The sequence below is a fragment of the Cucurbita pepo genome, chromosome LG20 (assembly GCF_002806865.2).
Source record: "Cucurbita pepo subsp. pepo cultivar mu-cu-16 chromosome LG20, ASM280686v2, whole genome shotgun sequence".
NCBI lineage: Eukaryota > Viridiplantae > Streptophyta > Magnoliopsida > Cucurbitales > Cucurbitaceae > Cucurbita > Cucurbita pepo.
Window position 1 is genome coordinate 6,181,371 of NC_036657.1, and position 19,024 is coordinate 6,200,394.

Here is a 19,024-nt window from a genome sequence, read left to right on the forward strand (position 1 = left end):
TGGGAGGTTTAAATCTCTATGCTAAATACTTTTATTTCACTAAAATGGAAACCATTTAAGTGATTTATTTTGCTCTAGTCATAAAGTATGCATTTTCACGTTTCTTGTTTGTAATCAAAATGTTAGGTGAAGCTATTTATGATTCAGAGAATTATTGAGGATTGAAGGTCTAAAATTATGGAGAATTGTGCACAGGTGTTTGTTAATTAATAGTTTATGTGAAATTTCTTACCGGAAATTTTGTTACGAGAAATCTTTCCTGGAAATTTCGTTACGAGAAATCTTTCCTGGACATTTCGTTATGAGAAATCTTTTTTGAGAAATCTTTTATGAGAAATCTTTTTCGAGAAATCTTTTTCGAGAAATCTTTTTCGAGAAATCTTTTCCGAGAAATCTTTCTAAGTTTATATATTCATATGCTTTGTCGAAAAATGACAAATTTTAAATCGATAAATTTTAAAGCTAAGGGGAAGAGGTGACCTATAAAGAGATAGAAAATACAACTTCTAAGTTAGTATATTGAGACTCATAATTAACAATAATAAGTTATAATAACAATTAATATATTAAATTAACATAATTATTTATGTAATTTAAGTATAATAAAATAATAACCATTTAATCGATTGTATGAGTAAGACATAATATTCATAATTATTTATTGATAAATAAAAATTAAGCTAGACATTGACTAGTTCTTCAATACATTTATTTTTTGAAGTAAAACATTTACAATTAGTTATTTAATTTGATTCTTATATTAATTATTTATATTATTACAATTTTATATTATTTGAGGATAGTTACGCTAAACAAATACAAAATCTAAAATGTAAAGTATATTATTCTTAATATATTTATAATGAATGAAAATAATTAAAATTTAATTAGTTAATATTATTTTAATATTTTGATTTAATAAAAATAAATAGCTAAAAACAACTCTTATTAATCATCTAAAATGAATAAAAACTCTGGAACTACTTGCCAAACCAAACATAAATATTATTTATTTATATCACATTATAATTATATANATATATATATATATATATATATATATATATATATATATCTATTTATTTATTTATTTATTTATTTATTTTTCTTAGTTTCAAATGTATAAAATATTACCAAAAAAGGAAAAAAAAACTTTTTAACTTTTTTTTTTCAAAAACTTCAATATTTTAAACTCTTTTAAAAAAAATTAAGAAATACCTGAACCGTACAGGTTTCAAAGATATTCTTGAACTTTTTACATGTTTGTAGATAATTTATGAAGTGTAAATAGACAATTTTCATCCCTATATTAATGAAATTTTAATTTTAATTTTTTTTTATAAAAGTAAAAGACATTAAATCTTAATTTTAAAATTTTATGGGTATTTTAAAATATAATAGATGTATTTTTTAAGTTTTGAAAAAAAAAATTATATTTTATAAAATACTATTAAAAGTTTACAAAATTATAATTTTTAGTAATTGAGTATCTTCCAATTATAATTTTAAAAAGAGTAAAACACGTGTTATCCACTCGCCGGGTGAGGAAGGGGAAAAGAATACGGTCGGATGAAACCGACCCGACCCAGCTCGACCCGGTAATCTGCTGGGTTCACATAATTACATAATGTGAATTGAAGTGTGAGTTAAAATCTTAGCGATGCGCTTTCAGGTGTGATCGCATTTCCCTCTTCCTGATCATCAACATTGAGTTTTCAATCGGAGAACTGAATCGACAATTCAAGTTTTATTCCCAAAGATGTCTTCTGGGTTGAGTTCATTATCATCCAGTGATGAACTCGACAATTTCAACCCTAGAACATCACCCACTACGCCACCTAAACCTCTCGAAGAAGAATTGGCGTCTTTAGCATTGACTTTACCACCTCCTGAGCTGCTTTCCGACCAGGAGGATGTCAATGTCGTCTCAGATGGATCCGCGGCCGATGGCTTTGGGTTTGGAATTCAACGGAGTGATGAGGAATCAAGGGTCGGCGTAGTTTGTGAAGAGAATGTTGTGGGGAACTCGGCGGCGGCGGTGGTTGAGGGAGCGACCGGAAATTCGGTGCGGGAGGGTATTGATGGGACGGGGGTTGTGTGGGGGAGGACTAATTCGGAGATTGAGGTGGATAGACCGGTCAGTCCTAGCAGTAGTGGGTATGCAGGTGAAAGGGGAAGCAGCGGTGCTAGTAGCGGGAGGTCGGAGATGGATGGAATTGCTGATGACGAGATACAGGAACTGAATGATGATGCTTCTGTTGGTGATAATTCGAATTCTGTACACTCTTGGGTTCCTGGAAAGCGGCATGGTGATGAGGTACTGTAATTTGGCAACCCTTGATGACTGTTTGATTGGAGGATTTTGAACTCCATGCGTCTCATTATCTATAGGGTAGATCATGAATGAATATTGATGTTTGGGACTTGCTTGGTAACTGTTTCCAAGATATTTGTTCATAAATGCCGTGGAATCTTGTTCCGAGGACACTTATCTTTTCTTGTTTTCTCTTTAGAATGTTTCAAAATTAAAAGAGAAAGATCTGTCTTTCCTATTCGTTTTAATATGCATAATAACATAAATCATTAAGTAATTTGATCATGGTTCTTAAAAGATGTTTTAAATCAGGAATTCACGGAAGGCAATCTCGTTGGGTTCTCACGTTAGATAGGACATTGTCTCTGGATCCTGTGAGGAGGGTGGGTTGGGTTCAAGTAAATTTGAGGCATAGAAATTTGGCTTTGCTTGCTAAATGGCTATTATGGTTCCTTCTAGAGTTGAATGCTTTCCGGTGCAAGGTTATAGTGAGAAAATATGGGTGATATCTTTTTGGGTGGGTCTTGGATTGTGTGGTAAAGGCACCTTGAGGAACTTGCTGAAAGAAATCTCTTTGGGTCTCTCTTGTTTTTTCATGTTTAGGAAATTTTCTATCGAGGATGGTCACTCGTTCAATTTATGGAAGACCATTGTTAGGATGATGGTCCCTATATGGAGATTCCACTTTGTACAACTTTGATTTTAGGAGATCGGTCCTTGAATGTGAAAGTTTTGGTATATCTTCATTGATTATCTTCTTCATGGGTTAGGCCATTGCCTAGGTTTAGGAATACGTTTGTATGGAACTTTGGCCCTTGGGGTGTGTTATCTTCTGGAGATAGCTTTTGTCCTAGTCGAGTGCCCTTCACTACCATATGTTTTTTTTTTCTCTTCTCCTTTGCATTGAATGTATAAACCAAGTTAAAAGATTTGGAGGATTAACACGACTTTATCTAAGAGTCATCCTCACTAATATTAGTGAGGCTCTGAGTATTGAATTTTATGACAATGTGTTTAAAAAAGATGTGGATCACATACTGTGCAGTAGTCAGTGTGCAATTTTGATTTGTGATAAACTAAAGTGTTTCTGTCTTACAATAGGTCTTTTTTTGTTTGATGATGATGTGTTTCTTCATCTGCCATTTTAGGACAAGAGAAGAATACTTTGTCATGTTACTTTTGTTTGGACTAATTTGTGGATCATTTAACTTGAGAGAAACAAGAAGATCTTTAGAAGGGTTGAGGGATCTTTGGATAGGTGTTGTTCGGGATCATTTTGGTTATCTTTGTAGTCTCTGTTTTTCTTTTGTTGGCTGGCTCCCTTTCATTATGGGCTTCCTTTGTTCTGCTGTCTTTGTTCTTTTATTCATTTCAGTGAGGGTTTGTTTTCTCATATTGTGGTATGCTAGTCTCTTTGCAATCTCGTGGGGCATTGAGCTTGAGAAAAATAATAGAAATTTTAAAGAGGTAAAGGAGGTTTGGGAGGTCGTTAGGTTCAATGCCTCCTCGTGGACGTTGATCACTAGTTTTTTTTTTGTTTTTTTTGTTTTGGTAATTACGACTATGAGCTTGGTTTTTTTCTTTTAGATTGGAGTCATTTTCTGAAATTGGGCCAAACTCCTTTTTGTGGAGCTTATTTGATTTTATTCATTTATTATTTGTATGCCTTGTATCTTTCATTTCTCTCCATGAAAGCACAATTTCTTACCAAAAGAATAAAGACCTAACTGATAATTACAAAAGTTCTTAGCCATTAAGGTCCAAACCGAGGTATTAAACTTAATGACCTCCCACAACTCCTCCACAAATCTCTCAATGAGGCCTACTGATAATTTATCTCCTTTTTTGGTTTGATTTCTAAGAAGCAAGAGTAGAAGATATAAGCTAGAATTCTCGTGTAAGCTGATAAAGCTTTAAGCATCTGTTGTGAAAGATGTAGGATAACTTTGAAGAGGCTATGGCAACAAGCAGGCAAAGAAAAAATCAGAATGGGGCATTTCCTCCATGTCCTTTCTACACATAACGCACCAGTTAGGGGCTAGAGAGAGAGAGAGCATTCTCTTCTGCAATCTATAGCAACGTTTTTTTTTGAATCTGAATCCATGCTTTCACTGAGAGAAAAGAAAAAAAAAAGTACAAGTACGTACTAAAAAATATCAGCCTACTAAAAGGAGCTCCAAAACAAAAAATATGACTCCAATTCAGAAAAATTAAATCTAGTTGATAATTATAGGGGGAAAAGAACTGAGAGATCGAAGACCATAGTGAGCCATTAAAACTCATGGTATACTCCACACCTCAATCTCAAATCTCTCAACCCTCACAAAAATACAAGCTTGCCAAAGGACCATTCCTTTATCCTAAAAGGAAGGATTCAAGAGTTTCCTCAATCAAAGAGCCACAATGTCTGTTATGAACCCAACAAACCCCAAAGGAAGCTCAACAATGCTCCCAAATTGAGATGAAAAATTGCAGATCGCCTAAAATATGATCCAAGTCATCCGCCCCTCAATGACAAAGGAAGCATCAATGTGGATTCAACTCAAAGGATGTTAACTTTCCCATGAAGAATCTACTCTACAAAAAACTTGACCTTCTTGGAATTCTTAACCTTTCAAATAGAGAAGAAAGCTAAGGCTTCAAGAGGAGGAGAAGTGACACAAAGAAAAGGGAAAAAAAGAACTAGAAGAAAGCCCCATGAAAGACTGGGAATCAACCAACGAGTATACATCCTCCCTTGACTCACAAAAGAGTCCCCAATTAGTGAAAGATGGGTAGCCATGTTGACAGCTTCTATATGCCAGTAGATGGCTAAAAACACAAAGAGACCAAAGAAAAAAGATGAAGGAAAATCTAAAAAGAGTAGGACAAAGACTACGGAACACAACCTCTTAGTAGACAGGTGATATAGCTGAGGAAACACAGAGCAAAGTGGCTTGTCTACACCAATCTTCCCAAAAGTAAACCTTCAAGCCATCCCCAATAGTATTTTATAAATGGAGAGAGGAGGGGGAAAATGTGACGACATAGGACTCTAGAGGTACTTAGAGGAACCTCCCACTGACTACATCACACTCAAAAGGGTGTGAACAATACCTACTCACAATTGCCTTGTCCAAAAGAGCCTTGTTCTGACATCTTGGATTCCCATTACCCAAACCCCCGAGTTTCAAAGGCCTTGAGACCACCTCCCACCCAACAAAATGCGAACCTCCCCCACATGTATGTGTTCCCAAAGAAAATCTTTCATGGCCTTCTCCAATTTAAGAAGAGGAGAATGTATAGGCTCCCTGAGTAAGGGCACAAAGGATATGGAAAAAGAGTTGCAAGAGAAACTCTTTGAAGGCTTTGAAACCCAAAGCTTAGAATCCCTTCTCCCATGACGAATCACTTGGTCAAAAATAGTTGAAAGGAAATGTACTACCTCATCTGCATCTTGGTTAGTGAAGGGGCACAAAAATCCATTGGTTAGTGAAGGGGTAGCAAAAACCCAGAGAAAGCAAGGAATAAATATCAAAAGAGGGAAAAACAGTGACTATTCAAACCATGTGACTATTTGCATCCTCGGACAAATATGTGGAAATAAGTCACTCAGGGGTCTCTCCCTTGTTGAAAAATCTTCCCAAGAATGAGTATTCAAACCATCCCCAATAGAACATTTAACAAATTGAAAGGACAGGAAAACTCAAAGCAATAGTAGACCAGAGGTTTTTGTCAGAACCCTTTCGTCTGCTACCTGAAACTCAATCAAAAGGGTGAGGTCCATACATACAATAATCTTCCACTACGAGGCACTTGACCCCTTGAAAAATGCCACAACCACTTTGGTGAAAGAGCCTCATTACGTAATTATGAACTTTAAACTTTAAACTTTAAATCCCAACCGGTTGCCCAACATTGAAAAGGAGAATGTTTGAGTTTGCTACCCTGTAGAGTCTTGGAAACAAAATCAGACTTGAGAGTGCTATTTCCAATCTATCGATCATCCCAAAACAGATTTTTTCTTCTTGAGATTATTATTTCCAATCCAATGATCATGGCAAAACATACATCAGAATGCTGTTTGCAAATCAGGCCCAGCCCCTTCTAATTCTCACTCAGTTAGGTTTCTTCATTAATCATTTGAGGAGGGTTCAACTTCTCATCCCCCCACATCTGGTTAGCCCAGTCTAGGTAAAGATCCTGGTGAATAGTATGGGGGAAATCCTCATTCTCTTGTACTAAGGTTCTACTATTGTCCTAAATAGTAACATCCCCAACGAGTACGTACCATCCAACCCAACCTGTTTGAATGTAACTTGAAGCACTTGAATTTCAAGTCATTATGAGTTTGCTAGCGTTGTTGAATTTACTATATGTAGCATGGAGCAATGTTTTGTTTATAGTTAAGCCCTGCCATCAGTAGTTATGATGAAAATACAGACTTTAAACATATAGCTCCTTTCTGTTATGTTATTTTAGTTGCCAAGAAAAACTGCTCATCACTTTTGCTTCATTGTGGTGGCTGACCTTACAAACATTGATTACTAGCACTACACCTTCCCTGATCAGTTAATTCTTAAAGTTCAGGATGATGCTTCCATATCATGGAGAAAAAGGAAGAAGCATTTCTTTGTTCTGAGCCATTCTGGAAAGCCTATTTATTCCAGGTTTGTTCTTTTGCTGCATTCTAGTATAATAAACAGTTTTACATGTTTAAATTTTAAAGCACTAAAATTTTCAGCCTTCTACTGGGAGCTTATTTAAACGTAGTTAATGACATTCAGGTATGGAGACGAGCACAAGCTAGCAGGATTTTCAGCCAGCTTGCAGGCAATCATTTCCTTTGTGGAGGATGGGTAAGTCGCTGGACTTTGCTATGTTATCTACGAGTTTTAATATTTTTAAGCATTATGATATTCAAAATCTCAGGTAATGTTCCTGAATCACTGCTGCACAGTTCTGATTAATTAATTGCTTTTCAGGGGTGATCGTGTCAAATGGGTTAGAGCTGGAAAACACCTGGTCTGTTTTTTTATTATATATATATATATATATATATTATTTATTTATTTATGTGTGTGTCTCATTGTTACTTCCAATGTTGGTTATTGAGCTGAGTATTCTTTGAACTTTAGGTGATTTAGGGGAATGAGAATGGATCTTTGCCATGTCCCTTCTTGCTGTTCACTTCATTAAGGCCCAAGGGAATGAACTGATAGAGTGGGACCCAACTTAAATATTGAGAATAATTCTGGAATGTCATTCATTTACAAAAAGAAAAGGGGATAAATTCCATTCCCATTCTCATTCTTGGGTCCCTTACTCCCACTAAATTGTTCATTTATTTCTTTTCTTTCTACTTGTTTTGGTTTTCACATCAGTTTGAATTTGAGTCTCATTTTATGAACCGGTATACAAAATCAATGACATCCTCCTCCTTCCAATTTCTATTCCGTAACTTTTAGAAGTTCAGCTCCCATTCCACAATTTTTCTTTTCAGTCAATACTGTTTCCATTTCACTTTGATTCTTATTCTCATTAAGTAGATGGGTCTTTAGTTCTCTTTGTTGACTCACAAATATTCAAGCAACTCTAACTAATCTCCTAATGTACTGTATTTCTATATTTTCTAAGCCTACAAACGTAATCTAAATCATCAAGAAGGTATATAGACATTTTCTCTCCGAAGGAGCCAATGTGCCAGACGACACTCATCTTGTTAATTGTAGCAAATTTCAATAATTCCCTCTCTCAGTGCCAAGTGGATCGGAGCATAGAGAGCATTAAACAAAGATATTGAGCTCTTCTAGCAAAAATTCATATGAAAAATTGTTGAAAAAAATGAATGGATATCCCTCACAATGGGTGTGGATATAAACGTATGGGTGTGTTGATTTCTTCTTGAGTAGGGAAGGTGTGTGTGCACATTGTCACGGTCGTACTTCTTCAACTGTGCGGTGTCTTGATCTTGACACGCTCATGATAAGCCTTAAGGGTAACTCAAGCCCCATATTCATTTTTCGCTTTGCGGCTTTGTTGGACCTTGGGTGAAATTTGTCTTCACCAACCAAACATCACTTGTGCGGAATCCAAGTTTGTTTGGCCACACACGCCATTTGTTCGTGCATGTTCAATCGTCTACTAACCAACAACGTCGCATACACGCCCATGCATCGTGATGTCATCCCATGTCTCGGGACAGCTCGACCATCTTGACTTGCTTGGACACATCCGTTGGGAATTGACCCATGTGTTGATCATCTCATCAGGACATCCTAAACATCCATCCACCCGGGTTCTTATCGAGCATTAGACTCTCCCGTGTCCATGCTAGACCATTTACGGCATCCATTTTGGATAGCGGGTGCATAATCCAGCCACTGACACACAAGCTAGGCCGCAATACCGGCACACCCGTGCCGTTCGGTAGTGTCATTGAAAAACCCATTTAAGGAAGTCGCCCGAGGCACTCGTCTCAAAATGCTCGCCCTCACTGTGACACACACATGTGCCACAGGGTAGCTCACTTAGGCCACAGGGCCTAGGGGTGGTGGAGAGCTAACACCATGTCTCCCCCTATAGTACATTTTGAGACATTTCCAATTCTTCTTGAGTAGACATCATTTTGGCGAGTAGACATAGCCTCGTGCATGGTCCGTCGAGTATCCAATTGACACCGAATTTAGTGAGTTTTCATCTTTCATATCAACGAACTTAATTCCTGGGCTGTATGTCGAAATTCATATCGAAACCCCAACTTCTGAGGTTATGGCCCGGGGCCCTACCCAGCCCTCTTCAAGCTCGTCTTCGACACTCATGTCGCCTCGTTCTCTCAAACTTTGCGTATGCCTCGACTGGCTTCAATGCACACTCTTGGTGTGTTGGATGATGCACCGTCCTCCTCGGTCGCATCATGGAACTTCTCAATCTTGGCTCTCATGTGGCCGGATGGGCGCCACTTGAGGTCGCCCCTTGTCTTTCTTGACGTATGGGGGTCACAACCTACTTTCTCGTAGTGGGGTTGTGACGCGATATACAAAAGTGTTTTTCTCACTGGTTGAAGTGGCTACTTTTACTTGCTGATTTCAACCTGAGTAATTTATGTGTGTGCAAAATTTGTAGTTTCATCCGATCTTTGAAGTTATCTGTACGCAAATGTTATGACTTCACTTTCAAATGGTTATCTGTGTTTGTTAAATTTTCTTCTGGAGCTTATGATACTAGTGTACTGAAACTAGAAACTGGAGAGACAGATCCTGTTCTTTTTGCTTTCAACTTTCATATTTTTCTTCTGTAATATAAATAAAAAATGTTTATCATTTCCCCATCTTCAGGTGGTCTTCCTTGTGAAGGGTCCAATTTACTTGGTTTGCATCAGCTGCACAGAAGAGCCTTATGAATCATTAAGAGGCCAGTTGGAACTTATATATGGTCAGGTAACCTTGGTTCTGCATGTAACCCATTGAAATATTTCTTCTTGTCTTTAGTCTCTAGCATTCCTAAATGAATTGCTGCTTGTTTGTGCAATTGAGTGATCATCTTTCTTATTGTTTTCTTAAATTCTTATGAATGAAATATTTGTTTCTATCATGGTTTCTTCACGTATTTAATATATTGTCATATGTGCATGCAGATGATACTTATTCTAACAAAGTCTGTAAATAGATGTTTTGAGAGAAATCCCAAGTTTGATATGACTTCTCTTCTTGGAGGAACCGATGTTGTCTTCTCCTCTCTCATCCATTCATTTGGTTGGTTAGTTTCAGCGCTCTTAACCTACCTATATTTTTTTCTGGATGAGAAACACCAGCCTGTTCTTTTTCTCCGTGTAAATTGCTTGTGCTCGTTCTTGAACTGTTATTCTGCTTATGCAAAAATTTGGCACCACCCAGGCAACTCCAGTGTTATAAGACCTCTATTAACTAATGATTTTGAATAGAAAAATTCGGCATCAAATTTTTGTTAACTTGATATTGCAGTTTATTCAATAATACTTGTATATGGATCTTACGAGCATCTATTTCTGGATTGTTCTTTTCTATTACACATAACCTAGCAACTGTTCCCTTTTTTATGTTTTATTTCAATTTTCAGTTAATGTATAGTCTCTTTCCTTTTTTTTTGGTATAAAATGATGTTCAACTTTTCTTTATGATGGAGTGTGGGTGGGTGTACTTTTGGTATCATGTTCAGTGAAGGGCATTGGAATTTCATTTTTAAATTTATGATTTTGTTTTCCTTAGTTCTAATTGATTGGTCCAACTTCAGGAACCCTGCTACTTTTCTTCATGCATACACTTGTCTTCCTCTCGCTTATGGTACAAGACAAGCTGCAGGTGCGATATTACAAGATGTTGCTGATTCTGGCATTCTTTTTGCAATTTTAATGTGCAAACATAAGGTGAACTTTCATCTTCTTGGCCCCCTTCCTGTCCCTTAGTTCAGCGTATCATGTTCTCCATAGAATATATAAGAATTGAATCTAGATTGCAGGTTATCAGTCTTGTTGGTGCTCAAAAGGCTTCTCTTCATCCCGATGATATGTTACTACTTGCCAACTTTGTGATGTCATCAGAGTCCTTTAGGTTAGTTTCAAATTTTAGGTTATATTATTCTGCTTCATGTAGAACAACCAAATTTTGCATCTGGCATGAGCTCAATAAATGAACTTTGGCACAGCTGTAGGAAGTTTACTGATTTTCTTATTTTCTGGAACAATGTTCAGTTCACTGCTTCTTGGTGGTGGTTTCACACTTTGAGCAATTCTTTTGTAACTAGCTCTTGGTGGTGGTTTCGGGACTAGAAGGTGTTTTTGTATTAGCTTCTGTTTTGGGAGGGGGAGTTCTCTCGGGCCTTATATTCTTTTTGTTCAATACATCCTTTCAGGTTTCTTATAAGAAGAAAAGGGGAAGAAAAGGGGAAAAAAAGGAAAAAAAAAAAAAACTTTTGCACAAATGAAGCTGTAATAGTTAATGTTCTGTCCTTATTAGATTGCTGCCTTTACATACCATTGCTACTTCATGTGGGAGATTGTATAATTGTTTCTTATACGTATGTGTGCTTTACATGCTTATATCTATGTATGTGAATGCACATGCACATATGCTCATAATAGTTAAATCACGATTGTAGTTTCCTGATTTCTTATAGAAACCCTAAGCTGTTTTCATTACTATGAGATATTCATTTGATTTAAGAGGCAACGTCATTGTCTTTGTGAAATTCAAACAGGTTTCTTCATCATCTTCTATTGTCTGTTTTGTGTTTTACCTTTCATTCCCATGTCTTTCCAGATTCACTCTTTTATAACTTCACATTAGGCTCTTCTGATGAATGAGCTGTGGGTACTTTAGATATCTTTGATTCGGTTGATGTGGATTATCTTAAATTGACGTCTTATCAATACTCAAGTGGTTAATTTTTCATTTTATCTTTTAACCCTTTTAATGCAGGACATCCGAGTCTTTCTCTCCAATATGCCTTCCAAGATACAATCCTATGGCATTTTTGTATGCATATGTTCATTATTTCGATGTGAGTGAGACTGTTCCTTTAAATTTTATTAGGTAAAATACACATGTGGTCTAGGATTCAATTTAGTCTCTATGTGGTTCCCCGGTCTTCATGGCTAACATTTTTATTCTTTGAAATCTATAATTAGTTTCTATTTTGTCCTCGAGGTATTGACATGAAATTAGGCTGATAGGAGGAAAATATGTTGCCGTGTAAGTTTTGTGATGCAAGTGTGGTGGTCTTTTATAACTAAGTTAACGATGGAGAAGACGGCATATCTAGACTAGAGAGTAAATAGGAATCTCTTCTGTGGATGAGAAGCAGATTCTGGCTGTAGTGAGTATGAGGTAGGGAGAGAGGAACTCTCAACTTCTCCTAGACTTGTACTTCTTTGAAACTTTTTGAATGAAGTGGACTCTAGATTCATGACTTAATGACTTTAAGATTTTCTGTTTTGTTTCAACGTAGTATCAGAGATCTTAATTGCAAAACTCCTACCGTGTTTTCTTCACCCTCATTTAATATTAATAGTCTAAACGTTAAGAGTCCAATTCTTTTCCATTGTAGACTGCTGCCATTAGTAAGAATGGAAGTATTGTGATTTTCTTTATCGGCTGAACTCTTGTAATTTAATAGGTTTATAGTGTGGGTATAAATAACTGTGATGTTGTATATATTATCCTCACTGTATATTGACGGAATAAATGTTTTGTGGCAGGCTAACACTTACTTTATGCTCCTTACAACTAATTCAGATTCCTTCTATCACTTAAAGGAATGCAGGTGAATAGATGTCATATGTCAGTACTTTAGAGTGTATTTTGGCTGTCAACTAAGGCAAAAAATGGAATATGTTTTTACCATCCATAATGTTTGTTTTCCTTACACTGAATATCCTGTCCGGCCAACCCACCTGACATACTTTTACAAATTCAGGTCGGCTACATAAATTGCATTTAAGTTTGACCAAATTACTTTCTTTCTATCAAGATTTTTTTTTCCTGACCCTCTTTATCATGTATTTTAGAAGGATGATGCACTATATAAAATGTCATGATTAAAATGCATATTGGAGCAACATAAGATGACTTTGAAAATTTTGTCAAGAGTTAGGCTGATCACAACCTCATTATGCCTTTATGATTATTTCAACCTCAAGCCAACTACACAAAGCAGTTTTTCTTGTTATTGTAAGACGTTTGTTGGGTGCTTATTCAATGATTGATAGTTGATACTTTTTTTTTCTTTGCATGTTCTGGTTGACACTTCAGGATTCGGATTGAGACTGTCCTTTTGAAGTCAAATGTTCTTAGTGAAGTTCAGAGATCTATGTTAGATGGTGGGATGCATGTTGAAGATGTGCCTGTTGATTCTTTGCCTCGCTATAGAACCATATCTCCTCATTTGGGCCAACAAAGAGTTCCATCAGAATTTACTGAAAGATTCAAGGAATCTTCTGCTGGGATGGGTGGTCCTGGTGGACTCTGGCATTTCATTTACCGCAGTATATATCTGGATCAGTACGTTGCTTCTGAATTTTCATCTCCAATTAGCAGTCGTCAACAACAGAAGAGGTATTTGTGGCAAATTTCTAAAATCCCATACAATAACTTTTAGATGGCTTTTCCTTCTTATTAATCATGCATTTTGAGATTGTAAATTTTATTTCCTTGCATATTTGTTTTGATTTATTTATCATTGCAGACTGTACAGAGCATACCAAAATATTTATGATTCTATGCATGATAAAGAAATTGGCCCTCACAAAACCCAGTTTAGAAGAGATGAAAACTATGGTACGTTTTTTCTTTTCCCTTGACATTTCCAATTGGATTAATACAATCATTTAATTGAGTTTTCATAATTATACTGCCTTTCACTCTTGATGGTAAGGTTTTTTCTTTTTTCTTATTGTCTTTTCATCCAAATTCACAACTTTATTGGCCATATCTGTTCTTTATTCATTATATTTCTTTTTATCAGAATCAGACGTTTTCCTTTGACTTTAGTTTCTCTTATATATATTTTTTTCCGATTATCCATCACAATCAATTTCTGCTCTACTACATCTATTTTATCCCTTTGGACTTTGTCTATTCTATATCACCAATCCACCACCCTGCTAAGGAATTTGATTTTTGTTGGAGTTTTTTCATTCCAGAGCCTTAATCAAAGTATGCCCCACGTTCAACATATTATTAGTGTGAACATAAATTTTTACAATAAGAACCAATACCTTCTAATTTGCAGAATCTTGTATAGTATGCTTAGGTTTGAATTATGCTAGAGGAGAGAATCTGTTTCAGCTGCATTAAGCTCATTATCTGCTTAGATATAAAGATGCATGAACATACAGACAATCAAGTCTTAATGTTGGTTTTTATTGGCAGTTCTACTCTGCTGGGTCACCCAAGATTTTGAGCTTTATGCAGCATTTGATCCATTGGCTGATAAGGTATTTCTTTTTGTCAGATTTATGAGTATTCTGGTTGGCTAAAAAATTATTTGTATGAAGGCATAGTGACCATATTCTTGCATGTTGGTCTTCCATGATTGTTGATATGGTGAATTTTAATTCTATTCTTTTTTTCTTACAAGAAAATCACTTTTTGTTGATGCTTGAAAAGTTACACACTTGAAACTTCTAGCTAAACAATATGAACTCTAGCTATTAGAACCTCAACTCTTCAATACATGAACGGTTTATTGGATTTAACTCCTAATGTTAAAAACAAGAGCTTGGACATGATTTAGATGCACGAAGTTTGTGGAGGAATAGTTTCTCGTACTCATAATTTGAAATGAAGGAACGTAAGAATCTTGAAAGATAGTCTCCAAAACCTTATGAGTTATTTGGAGGATGACGTTTCATGTATCTTAGCTAGTTGGCTTTTCTGCTTATAGAGATTCTAGTTTGAGTGGTCTCTTTTACGGATCCACCTTTATGCGTTTTCTTGTGGTCAATTCTGATTTCATCCTCTCCTTTGAAAACAAATAAAAAGAAAAGGAAATTTTTTGATCGTTTACTTAAATTTGATACATGTCTTTCACGGTGCTATCCATGTTCAACATTAGAGATTTGGATAAGAAAGTTATCATTATCATCTTTATCGTTTCTTTTGCATACTTATTGATGGCAACATCAAGTCTTTCCATGCTGATTTCTTGTGCCTACACTCATTTTTTTAAAATAACAAATGAAACATGTAAACGATACTTTTCATTAAATAAATGNCTTTTTTTTTTTTTTTTTTTTGATAAGATACAAGTTCCTTGCTAAAAAATTCTGCATGGAAGGGAAATAAATAAAATTACAATGGAAATAGAAAGCGTCCCAATTTAAGCATTATCTTGTAAAGAAAAATCAACAGAAGACTTGGGAAGAGAACACCATGAGGCCTTTAATCTCGTGGACTTAAAAGATCTGACCATTTAAGTTGCTTGCTTTCGAGATTCTCTGATTTCTTTCCAACCATAATTCCACTTATAGAGTTTTCAGTGCATCAAACCATATGAATCTATGCTTATTGACTTCAAAAAATTGCATTAATCCATGGTAAGTTTGGTTTTGGCGCCAAAGAAATCCCGACTAGCAGTTGAAGAACGTTTTCCATTGTTATCCTTGGAAACAACAAAAAATAACCAATGCCTACACTCTTATTTGTGCTAATCTGATTATGACCGTGCTTGTATTGGGAGGATAGAGATCTGTTACAGAAGGTTTACTGAATCCTCCTCCATAATAAAGGAAGTTTTGGCAAGCTAGTTGTTTGTGCTCTAGATGGATTGTTTAGGGTAGAAGTAATCAAATTAGAGTTTGGAGCCTCTTCCATGGTTTTCTACTCTTCCTTTCTTTTTCTTCCTTTTTTTTCCCTTCTTTATCACTGTTCACTGGAACACATCCTCGTAAATATTTATTTTTTCCCCCTATGTTCCCATTTTGTGTCTGTGTGTGCCTGTGGCCTTGTTGTTATGTTTCCTTGGTAATGTGAATTACATTCCCTTTGGGGGAAACGAAAGCTTTTCTGATTGTAGAACATATGATTCCGCAGGCTATGGCGATAAAGATCTGCAATCGAGTTTGTCAATGGATTAAGGATGTTGAAAATGAAGTTTTTCTTCTGGGTGCGAGCCCGTTTTCATGGTAACACTCCATGTAGTATAATTTTTGTGTATTCATGTTTATACACATCCACGGTTTTGTATTTTATTTATTGTAGACTGTAGGCTAGCTCATAAAACCTGTATTCAATTTAACTCCATCTACTGGAAAACTAGGTACATTATATTAGTGAGAATCTATGAAATGAAGATCTATTTTTGATAACTGTTGCAGTAGGCAGGTTAGCTCTTATGAATTAGGCTTTGAATAATAACAATTCTTTTGATAGTTGATGTGGCTTATGATCTGGTTATGTGATGTTCACAAGCGTATTAATCATTTATGTATCTTTTCAGAAAGTTCTGTTAGGTGATGGGATTGAGTAATAGAGAACAATATAACCAACAGGATTTTCCTACATTCTCTGGTGGTCTGTTTGCTGTACTATAGGGCTAATCCAAAGTCAACCTTATAGTAGTCGTAGTACCTTCTAACATTTTGCCTTCATGCTTCTAGACCTGATTTGATCTCTGTAGTTTGCGTCTTGCTCAATTTGGCTCTAAGTCTCCTTTTTGGTAAAACTTCCTTCCACCAAGTGGAGGAAGAGTCCTGGTTTTTCCTGAAAGTCTTCCGTTGTCGCTACCCTACCCTGGACACAGAATTCCATTTTATATACTAAAGCTCCGGCTATGAGAAGTCCTGGTTCAAGAGAATGGCATAGAAACCCAAGTCTTTTTGAATAGGTAAGTCAATCTTCGTCGAAGCTAACATCATCTGTATCACGAGCTGGGATCAAATAGAATAAAATAAAGCTAGAAAGGCTAAGACAGAGAAGGTAGCCAACCGAAAGAGCTTTTGAAGATCCGAATAGAGAGAGGTAATAAGTTTGAAGTGGGAAGTAGATCAAACTAAATGGATCAATACCAATTGGGGCCATAAATGGTTGAGGAGATTTAACAGTAGAGCATCAAAGAAAAGATGATTTAACCTCCAATTTGGAAGGGAGGGTTTCAATAGTACACAGGGAGAATCGAGTCGAAATCATGAACACAAAATCCCATCTGTGATTGCATCACTTAAATGTAAGAGCTTATGTCCCACAAGTGAATAAATGCACAGCTCCCTCCCTCCCTCCCTCTCTATGGCTCTGAATTTCAGAGTTTTTGAAGTTATTAGGAGATTTGAGGTTTAAACTCATGTTTGAAGAGAAAAACAAAAAGCCATTCCACTGTTAGCTCTTTTTGTTGGTATTGGAAGTGAAGATTTCAGTGGGTCTTTGTCAACTTTTGCTGGGTTTGCGTTGCTTTTCAGCCTGCTAAAATGATCCCAATCCCCACCTTATATCTGCTTTTCTGAAAACCAGAGGTAAATTTAGAAGCTGAAAGGTCAAATCTTTGAATAATTAAGAAGCACTTTTCTTTTTCAAAATGAATCACCCTTGTTCTTCTTGTTCTTCTTGTTCTTCTTGTTCTTGAAGTGTTCATTTCAGTGCTTTAACCAATAAATTAAGGCACTCAAATTTCTTGTGTGATGGTAATTATGGTTCTGAAAAAGTGGGACAAGATAGAGTGGTACAGTGTGCAGTATGTTTATTATGTTTTTTTTTTGTTAAAATAAAAAGGTATGATATATCACTTTATTTGGTTGAAATTTCCCACTTCCTCTCTTTATTTTCATTTACTTATTTATTTATTTTTATGTTTTCTCAAATCAATCAAGGTGTCTCCCACAAGTATTTAATGTTCCTATTGTTGAGGATTTTAATCTTTTAAAAAAAAAATTAGGGACTAAATTGACACAATTTCATAATGGTGCATTAGTGGTTTTAAAATATAAATTCGAATGGATTTACGCATCAAAGTTGAGAGTTTAAATGTGATGCATGAATAAAAAAAATGTACATGTATGAACGGAAAATCATGCCCTAATAAGAGTGATCCTGAAAAATAGGATGACCAAGAAAGATTTAAAAGAATTAAAAGTTGCTATTTGTACTATTAATGTGTATCTTTCTTTTTTGTGGCTCAATTATAGGACACGCACAATCATGTTGGTATGTGAGCATAGTTTTCATTCTTAGAAGTGAGGAGTAAGTCGCAGAAATGAGAGTGTCGGGGTTCATAGATACCAACTCCATATTCCAAATTTTGATCCAAATCTTGTACGATATAATTTTAATTAAGAATATAAAATAATTTTTTCAGTAAAATGTAAGTAATATATGGAATAAATAGATTAAAAATTAGTGACAAAACTTATTAATTAAAGTTAGTTAGTTTAATGATTTAGGGGAAAAGAATTAATGGAAGAGAGAAAAATTGGATTCCATTTTATTAAAATATTGGTGTGGGGCCCACTCATAAAGAAGATAAGATAAATAATTGGAAAATGTTTTAAATAAATAAATAAATAAATAAATAAAATAAAATAAATAAATAAAGTATTATACTGTTTAGTGGTGAGGCCATGAAAGTCATTAATTTTGCCTCCCATCNTTTTTTTTTTTTTTTAATTCAACCCTAAACTCCATGTATTTCTATTTTTATCCCAATTTCATTTTTGCTAATATACCCACTAATTTTAATACAAAATATATTAAAAGCCTAAGTTCAGTCATTTCTATAAAATAATAAGCTTGATCGAACACAAAAATTTAGCATGTATACTTATAATTCAGTGAATAAATAATAAATTTTTTAGATTGGGTTGATTCGAATGGTTGGTGTCTATTATTTAAATTTTTGTTTTTAATAAAAATAAAATGTGTTTATTAATTTAAAACATTTAATTATGATTTATAAATCAAATTGAATATATATTTTAAAATTTCGGTGGAGAAAAAATAGTATAAAAAAAATAATTATGAAAATAAATAAATATAAAATAAATATATGTATATATGATTGGATCGCAAGTAAAAATGTATTTTTTAAAAATTTATCTTCCTAACGTGTTTTTAATTGTTCGGTTCAACCTTAATAAAAAAGTTAGAAGAATAAAAGAAGATGAATATTAATGCTGGGGCTATTGCCGACTATCATGTCAAACTCTTTTATCTATTTTCATGTTATTTTATTATTATAATATATATTTTGTGTATGATCATCCGAACT

At 35.0% G+C, this 19,024-nt stretch overlaps 1 protein-coding gene across 1 annotated transcript; it reads left to right on the forward strand.

Annotated features, from left to right (window-relative positions):
* The first annotated feature begins 1,659 nt into the window (after nucleotides 1-1,659).
* LOC111783366 (vacuolar fusion protein MON1 homolog) lies at nucleotides 1,660-16,136 on the forward strand. The gene is made up of 14 exons (XM_023664294.1): nucleotides 1,660-2,317; nucleotides 6,884-6,963; nucleotides 7,081-7,152; nucleotides 7,279-7,318; nucleotides 9,631-9,732; nucleotides 9,930-10,051; nucleotides 10,565-10,697; nucleotides 10,790-10,881; nucleotides 11,749-11,830; nucleotides 12,528-12,592; nucleotides 13,081-13,383; nucleotides 13,514-13,605; nucleotides 14,200-14,264; nucleotides 15,862-16,136. The coding sequence occupies exons 1-14, from the start codon at nucleotides 1,760-1,762 to the stop codon at nucleotides 15,955-15,957; spliced, it is 1,902 nt and encodes a 633-aa protein (XP_023520062.1). The 5' UTR covers nucleotides 1,660-1,759; the 3' UTR covers nucleotides 15,958-16,136.
* The last annotated feature ends 2,888 nt before the right edge of the window (nucleotides 16,137-19,024 follow it).